Source organism: Arachis duranensis, chromosome 8, assembly GCF_000817695.3.
Source record: "Arachis duranensis cultivar V14167 chromosome 8, aradu.V14167.gnm2.J7QH, whole genome shotgun sequence".
NCBI lineage: Eukaryota > Viridiplantae > Streptophyta > Magnoliopsida > Fabales > Fabaceae > Arachis > Arachis duranensis.
The window spans coordinates 7,482,578-7,491,974 of NC_029779.3; the positions used below are offsets into that span (position 1 = coordinate 7,482,578).

The 9,397-nt window shown below is 35.0% G+C and overlaps 1 protein-coding gene across 1 annotated transcript in view; it reads right to left on the reverse strand.

Annotated features, from left to right (window-relative positions):
* Positions 1–8,266: 8,266 nt before the first annotated feature.
* LOC107460504 (probable pectinesterase/pectinesterase inhibitor 61) overlaps positions 8,267–9,397 on the reverse strand; it is a 4,629-nt gene continuing 3,498 nt past the window's right edge. Inside the window, exon 3 of the mRNA XM_016078868.3 lies at positions 8,267–9,191. Coding sequence (XP_015934354.1) covers positions 8,491–9,191 — 701 coding nt within the window. The 3' untranslated portion in view covers positions 8,267–8,490. The remainder of the gene's footprint in view (positions 9,192–9,397) is intronic.

Consider the following 9,397-nt stretch of genomic DNA (forward strand, 5'->3'; position numbering starts at 1 on the left):
ACGTAAGGTATTACTTGGACGACCCAGTACACTTGCTGGTTAGTTGAACGGAGTTGTGTCCACACATAAGTGCCATAATAAGGATTCCATACAACAACAAAGAATACTACATTGATGTGATCACAATTTCGTCCACCACGGCTTCTATTGATCCTTCCATGAAAAGTTAGGATGATTCTGCTAGGATAAGTTGTAAGTGTTTCCATAAAAATCATTGTTGGGAATTCCTAAGGGATTTCCCAAATAATTAACTTCATCCATCATGGGTTAATCTGGATCATAGGCATCTCCTTCACAGGAGGCCTCTTGAGTGCTGCCAGCTGCAACTTGTAATCCAATCAAATGCTGAGAGATCATGTTGACCTGTTAGGTCAGGATCTTGTTTTGAGCCAATATGGCATTCAGAGTGTCAACCTCCAGCACTCTTTTCTTCTGAGACACCTCATTGTTCACAGGGTTCCTCTCAGAAGTGTACATAAATTGGTTGTTTGCAACCATGTCAATGAGTTCCTGCGCCTCATCAGGCGTTTTCTTCAAGTGGAGTGATCCACCAGCAGAGTGATCTAATTCCATCTTGGACAATTTAGAAAGACCATTATAGAAGATATCTAGCATGGTCCAGTCTGAAATCATGTTAGGAGGGCACCTTCTGATCACTTACTTGTACCTCTTCCATGCTTTATAGAGGAATTCACCCTTTTTCTGTCTGAAGGTCTGAACTTTCATCCTCAGCTTGCTCAACTTTTGAGGTGGAAAGAACTTAGTCAAAAATGCATCGACCACCTTCTCCCAAGAGTCTAGGCTTTCCTTAGGCTGAGAATCCAGGCATAACCTAGCTCTGTCCCTTACAGCAAATGGGAAAAGTATAAGCTTGTAATCTTTGGATCTACTCCATTAGTCTTGATAGTATCACAGATATGCAAGAAACCAGAGATGAATCTGTTGGGATCTTCCTGTGGAAGTCCATGAAACTGGCAGTTTTATTGAACTAGAGTGACGAGTTGAGGTTTCAGCTCAAAGTTATTTGCACTAATGGCAGTATATAGATGCTCCGTCCATAGAAGTCAGAAGTGGGTGCAGTAAAGTCACTTAGGATCTTCCTTGCATCTCCTCTGTCATTGGGATTAGTTATCATGTCTGTATTATCAGCTTCTTGTTCGAAAAAATCTGTGAAGTTTTCTTCGGAGTGTTGTGCTTTAACTTGATGTAACCGTCTTCTTAGAGTCCTTCCAAATTTAGGATCAGGATGAAGGAGAGGTTCTTTATCCCTGTTCCTGCTCATAAATAAAAAGAAAGAATGCAAGAAGAGAAAAAGAAAGGATTCTCTATGTCAGAGTATAGAGATCTTTTGTTAGAGAGATAGGTCAAGAAGAAAAGAAAAGAAGATGTCCTTTAATAAGGATAGTTTTCAAAAATTAATAGAGAGAAAAAGGGATATATTTGAAAATAGAGAGGGAAAAAGAAGAAAGAGAAAGGAAGATAAAGGATAAAACAAGTAGCTAACTAATTAACAAGATTTGAAAACAAAATAAAAGATTTGATTTTTGAAATTAAAAAGAGAAAGTTGAAAGGAAGATTTTGAAATTTAAAAGTTGAAAGAAAGAGTCAAACAAAGAAAGATAAGATTTGAGAAAGATTTGAAATTTAAAAGTTTAAAATTTAAAATTAAAAAGAAGATAAGATAAGTAAGTTTTGAATTTAAAAGGAAAGATAAGATAAAAATTTAAAAAAGAATTAGAAAGATAAGATTAAAAATATTTTTGAAAATCAAACTTTAAAAGATAGTAAAGATTTAAAAATATAAGAATTTGACATTTAAAATTTTGAAGAAGATAAGATAGGAAAGATTTAAAGTAAAAGATATGATAGAGATTTGAAAAAGATTTTGAATTTTGAATTTTGAAGGTGGAAAAGATTTTATTTTGATTTTAGAATAAGATAGGATTTTTGAAAGTTAGATAAAACAAAGATTTGAAAGTAAAATTTAAACTTTACTAACAAAAAAACACCAAACTTAAAATTTTTAGATCAAGATAAGAAAAGATAGTAAAGATTGCGAAAATTTGAATAAAAATAAAAGAGATATTTTTGTATTTTTTGAATTATTAAGGAAAAAGAAAAATAACGAAAAGACACCAAACTTAAAGAAAGATCAAATGACACTAATTTCGAAAATTAAAAGAAAAATAACTGAAAGACACCAAACTTAAAGTTTTTAAAATCAAATGAAGAAATCAACAAGAACAATTCGAATACCAAGAAAGAACAATAAGAGGAAATTTTTGAAAAGCCAGAGGAAAGAAAAACCAAGAAATACCAAAAAGACACCAAACTTAAAGATTAACACAAGACTCAAACAAAAGATAAAGAAAAGAAAAGATTTTGAAAAAGTTTTTGAAAAAGAAAACAAAAGATACAAACAAAAGAGTAACTAAACCGTAAAAAGCACCTAATCTAAGCAACAAGATAGTCCGGTAGTTTGTCAAACTCGAACAATCCCCAACAACGATGCCAAATTGAACTCCGAACAACTGAACCGGCAAGTGCACTAGGTCATCCAAGTAATACCTCAGGTGAGTGAGGGTCGAATCTGACGGAGATTGTCGGATTGAGCAAGCATTGTCGGATTGAGCAAGCAATGGCTATCTTATAAATCTTAGTCAGGCGATTAGAAAAGATGGTTGTTTGTTTGAAAGTATAAACGAAATAGTAAAGAACGAAATACCAGATTGGTGTGAAAACAGTGATAGATAATCAGTTAAGGCTTTGGACATGCGTATTCCTTCCGGATTAACTTTTCTTACTGTCTACTTCAATAACGAACTTCAATCGCAGCCGTAATTGACTAACTCATGTAATAACCTTATCAAGTTAGCCTCTTCTAAATCATAGCAGTCCACCATATCCGAGCAACTCATGTAACATCATCATCAAGTTAACTCATGGCTTCCCACTATAGTCGAAGGTGAAGACCTAAGCAATCCACTCCCCTTTCGCGATCCTACTCAAAACGCCACAGACAAGGTCAGATCTTCCAGATTAGGGAATGTTGCTTCTCAAACTCTAGCCTTAACGCCACAGAGACCTCAGCAACCCATGGCCAACGGAATTTTATGTCACTTATCCGAAGTCGCCCAGGCACTCTCTTTGAATTCGCAGTACATTCTCTAGCTGTGGCACAATGCTATCTGGGTTATGACTCACACGGAACCCATGTAGAACAAGGATGATTTTCAAAATTCATCCTCAGTTCATGAGATGAAGAACGAAAATGCACAAGAGAATGGAATCAAACGTGTATTGAAATAGAAACAGTAATATTATTAACCTATGAGAATCAGCAGTGCTCTTAACCTTAACTTAGGAGGTTTAGTAGCTCATAGCTTACAGAAAGTAATGTGAATTCAAAAGTGGTGGAAGAAGATCCTAAACAAGGGTGATCTTCTTCTATATATAATAACCTAATAAATAACAAAGAAGTACAAAACTATGATAGACTAAACTAGAGGTGCGAAAATCCACTCTTAGGCCCACTTTGGTTGAGTACTTGGGTTGAGTTTGGCGTCCAACTTGACGAATGGGAGTTGAACGCCCATTGGGGGTGATTGGCGCTACCTTGTGCCTCTTGATGGCATTGAACGTCAGGAATGGGGTGGAATGTGGCGTTCAACGCTGGCTTAGGTTCCTTTGGGGCGTTGAACGCCAGAAAGGGGGTAACTCCTTGGCGTTCAATGCCCGATATGGGCAGACTCCTTCGAAGAAAAGTATAGACCATTATATATTTCTGGAAAGCTCTGAAAGTTATCTTCCCAGCACTGTTGAGAGCGAATCATTTGGACTTTTGTAGCTCCAAAAATTCTCGTTTGAGTGCATGGAGGTCAGAATCTGACAACACTTGCTACACTTTCCTTGCCTCTGAATCAGACTTTGCCAAAACTCCTCATTTTCAGCTAGAAATTACCTGAAATCATCAGAAAATACAAAAACTCAAAGTAAAATAAAAAAATGTGAATTTAGCACTAAAACCTATGAAAATATAATAAAACTTAAACAAAACATAACTAAAATAATATGAAAATGATGTCAAAAAGCGTATAAAATTTTCGCTCATCATCTACCACTTGACGATATAAGATTGCGCTTCCATCCTTGTATTCTTTTCTGAACCTTCTCTTTGATCATACTAAAAGAAGCTTTTTTTCGATTTAGAGACTATAGAAGGCAAACCAAGGTATTTATCTTGAGTCCCAATATGATTAACAATAATAAAGTTAGCCAGTAGTGTACGAGTAGTGGAGGGAGTGTTGTGGCTAAAGAATACAACAGATTTATTAAGATTTATCCTCTGGTCACTGTTGCTTTCATAAGAATTCAATAAATGTAGGATGTTTGAACATGCTTCAGGATTAGCCTTACAGAACAAGATGGAATCATCAGCAAAGATGAGGTGGTTGACTTTGGGATATCGCCTATGTATTTGAAGACTCTGAATTGGTCTGTTTTGTTATGCCTTGTGTAGCAAGAAGGAGAGACCTTCTGCACAGAAAAGAAAAAGATAGGGAGATAGAGAATCTCCTTGTCGAATACCTCTATTTGGTTTGAAGAAACCATAGGGTTGTCCTTCCACAATGACAGAATAAAAAACAGTTGTCACTAATTCTCGAATCCACATGATCCACCGGGAGTCAAAACCAAACTTCTCCAATATAAACCAAAGAAAGTGCCATTCCACCCTATCATATGCCTTACTCATACATAATTTTATCTCCATTTCATTTTCGAGTCCCCTTTTTTGTTCTTCAAGTATTGCATACACTCATGAGCAATTAGGATATTATCAGAGATTAATCTGCCTTTAATAAAAGTACTATGCGTAGGGCTAATTAGTCTATTCATCATACCCTGAAGTCTATGTACAAGTACTTTAGAGATAATCTTGTAAAAGACTGAGGATAGGCTTATTGGTCTTACCTGAGTCATATCTTTAGCATCAGAAATCTTGAGAATAAGATAGATCTGAGTGTGGTTAAAATCCTTCAAAATTCTGCCCCTGAAAAAAAAGTTCTTAACTGCTCGAAACACATCACTACTAAGTATGTTCCAGAAGCTTTGAAAAAATTTTGCTGTCATACCATCATCTCCTAGAGCACTTTGAGGATGAATGCTAAATGTTGCATGTTTCACTTCTTCCATAGTCACTGGTCTTTGAAGCCTACGGTTCATGTGAGTTGTAACCTTAGGTTCAAAATAAGGAAACAGAAGTTCAGGGTTCTCATGACAAGTGGAGGAAAAGATGTCCTTGATTTTTTGTTTCACAGATAAAACCAACCTCGGGGGAGTAGGATTTGCAAATCCTTTTAAGATTATGGATTGTCAAGGGTTTCCCCAAATCCTAATAATTCCACAAGAGTAGTTTCATATTTCTTTGGGTACCACTTGAAGGCTGGCACCCTCCACTGTCATAGCATCAGAGACAATATCATTGAGACAAATTTTCTTTGGAATATCTTCAGTAACATTACCTCCACTCCTTCGTTTGAAACCTATCACAAACTTTCTGGCAAGTTGTTTCAGGTTTGGCTTTTTGTTCTACTTTCTAAGCTTGGACATCACGTTGTTATTGTGTTGGACATTATTCATAGGATACGATATATCCAATAAAGCATTAGAAGAAGAATTAGTATCAGTAGTGGTACCAGTGCTTTCTGATTTACCCTCATTTTCTGCTCTAAAAACCCGAATTGACAGCAATTTTTTTTATTATTCTTTTTTTTTTATCGTCTTGCACACTCAATTTTGAGAAACTAAAAAAAGCTAAGTAGGTTGAGAATTTTTCTTCGGTTGAGCTGGAATAGAACCATCCCGAGGTTGATTAGGATTGAAAGAAGCGCTCTTTTCAGTTAAAACTTGACCTGCCTTAAGCCATTCACCAACTCTATCGTTCTTGATATTGTTTTGGCCAGAATCATTAATAAAAAATTGGTAGATCTTATATTCATGCTCCAATTTTGCACAATAAGTACAGAACACACCTATACGTTCACAGCTCTCTAATTTCCGGTATTTTCTGATTAGGATCAAGCAATTTCAGTATATCTCTCACTCTTTTATCATCGTTCAATTTCACTTTAGCCTTCACTATGCGTGTATTTTTGCCTCTAACTTTAAACAAAGCAACATCTTCAATTTGACCAAGTCTCCCATCCAATTTTCGGTCAACCTCAAGCGTTTTGTATTGTTCAGTCAATCTCCAAAATTGTGATTATCCTCCATGTTTATTGACTACTTCCATTTGTGAACGTGAAGAACAAAACTCTTGAATAACTAAGCGGAATCCCTCTCAATTTGAGTCACATCAAAGTCATTCTCAAAGAAAAATTGAAACTCGTTGTTGGATTTTTTGACTACTCTAAATCCTTCGGGTTTATTCCATATTGCATAGAGAGCTCCTTTCATGGTACCTACCAAAAAGATTCGATTTGAGAAAATCCTTTCAAACAGGCTCCGCGTACAGGTTTGAATTCCTTTAAAGATCTCTTCATAAGCTAAAACGATCAAATTATCCTCCTGATCACTGTCAATTATATAGGATTTTGAGTCTCTGATTTGTGGCTCATGGTGTAGAAAAAATTGGTATTTGATGGAAAAAAATATATAAAAAAATATATGAAATAAGTAAATTACAAAACAGAGTGAATTAAAAGAGAAATTCAGCATAATAATGAATTGGGAGAAGAAAGGAAAATTAGAGAACTAAGTAGGGTAAATTAGAAATAGAAAAGAAATTAAGAGAAGAAAGTAGAAGAAAATGGAAAAGACTTTGACAAAGAAAAAACAAAGAAAGGTATAACCATAAAGGTGGCGCAATAAAACCTTAACAGAGCGTGAATGAACCCATAGGAATAGAATGTTATATGAGGAGTATGTACTCTCGTTTTTTTTTTTTTTTACATTTTGCTTATTTCTAAATTTAGTTTAGTATCAAAATTAAAAATAAATTTAATTAATTGACTCAATAGAACAATAAATAAATAAATAGTAATAGATAATTTTTTAATACTGACCAACTAGTTACTTACCAAACAAAAGTTTAGTTTCCTGAATATAAATAAAATTATTCGTGACTATTTTCAAAAGTTGGTTAAATTAAGAAAATATATTGTCTATATACTAATATTTTTATTTTAAAGTTACATATTATTTCTTATTCTGATGTTTAAATGGTCTTTCTTATTCATGGAAATTGTTTTGATTAAATTATTTTTATGTCATAAATATTGTAACAATAAACTCTAGAATTGAATACGAAATAATACATAGTCAAACAATTATTTAAAGTATATCATTGATATTAAATTATATTATTAAAAATAAAAAGAGGAGAACAATTATAAAGAGCCATCATAATCAATGAATGGCTTATTGCTCGCTGACATTTGAGAAGTGAGATTGGTTAACCTCCTGATAATATATGTCCCTAAGACAAATATAATCTCACATGAACATTTTAATTTGTTGAATAATGTAACTACCAATAATCGATCACCATGGACAATTGGACACACACCATGTGACATGTCTTATCTGCTGCCCCATAAATAAATGTCTCGCCATGCATGTTCCATAGAAATTTCGACGAAAATACAGATGGCTCAGCCGAAACAAAGCCCCATGTGTTTGTTTCCATTTAATTAAGTTGCAACCCACAGAATGACGTGACACAAATTTTATTTATTTATTTATTTTAAGTTGCATTTTTTTTGTGTGTGCCGATTTTAAGTTGCATTTAAAATAAATTACTCTTTTTTTTCAGAAATTAAAAGTATTATTCTTAATAAAAATTTTACTCAGATCTATTAATTGTTAAATAGTGTAGCCATATATCGTAGTTCTCAACCATTTTGTTTTTCATTTTATTCTTTATTCAGTGTCTAATATTCATTAATTAGCAAAACACATAAAAACCGGTTATTTCAAACTTCAATAATTTTGGAGTATGGGATGAACTAAGTTTTGCTTCCCTTCTTCTCTAAATTAAACCTCAACCACTATTATTCTCAGATTTTCCGTCTTTACGTAACAACAACAACTACTAATTCTAGTATCCGATGTTAGACAAACATGAGTCTTTTTACTCCATCAACAATAATAATCTGGTGGCCTTCAAAAAGTCAAAATCAACAAACTGAAATGATGATCATTTCTCAATTGTCAGCGAAACCAGGATGCTACTACTTCTTGCTAGTGGACAACTTGGACTTAAAGATGAGCAAAAATAAGATCTATATATATTATTATATTAAACAATGTTTACACGTTACATTTCTTATTATCATCATGGGAAAGACAAATAAAAACATTATGCCCCAAGGGGAAAGAAACAAAAAACATACCACTATTTTTCTACTTTAGTACAATTACAAATAAAAATTATAATGCCAAATTGGGTTTGTCCATGTGCATTGTGAAAAAAGATTGAGGTTCTTGTTTTCAGGTTGATAGGCCAGAAATAAAAGCCACTCCGGTGGACGGCAACCACGAGGAGCCTGAAATGAATTGGCCCACCGTGAATCTGCTTGCTTCCACGGTGGACGTGATGATCCGATACCCAGCCCATTTAACCCGTTGACCGATGGCAGCACCCGGCCCAAAATTCATGTACTCACCGTAGTAACACGTGTCCAGTGCAAAATTGCTTGTGTTCCACTCTAACCATCCACGTGGATGCACGTGATCACCGATGTATGATATCATGTATACGGTCCTAGCGTACATTTTCCATGGACGGCCCAGATAAGTTGGGAAGCTACCCTTTGATGCCTCGAGATCTGACGTGGCTAGGATCCGACAGTTATGGATCGAAATGCCTGTGTTCTGATTCGGGTCTTTTCTGTTTTGGGCCGTTATTGTGTTTTTTTGTTGGGGCATGGGCTTTCGAGCGTAGAGGCTGCAGTTCTGGAATACCACTGCGGCGTTGCCGAATATGAAGTCTACGGTACCGTATATGTCGCATTCTCTGAAGAATTGACGGTTTGAGTGAACGTAGCATGTGTCTTGGTAGCCTATGACGTTGCACCGGTAAACCACCGCGTGGTCTGAACTGAGGCGGAGAGCCACCGCTTGGTGCTTCGCTGGGCCCGCGTAGTTCTCGAATGTCATGTCTCTTGCGATGAATCCAGAGCCACTCGCAGCTGCAGGAATGAGCTAATAATTAAGTTGGTGGAATGACGATATTCATGAGTCATGATTGTTGTTGTTAGAGGTTAGTTTTGAATAGAAAAATAAATTTTTTTTTTTGGGTGACTGATTAGAAAAATAATTTGGTTAACTTGTATCCTACAACAAGTAACAGAAAATGCTATTGGTTGTTATTTATCTATTTATAAATTTGAGTTTG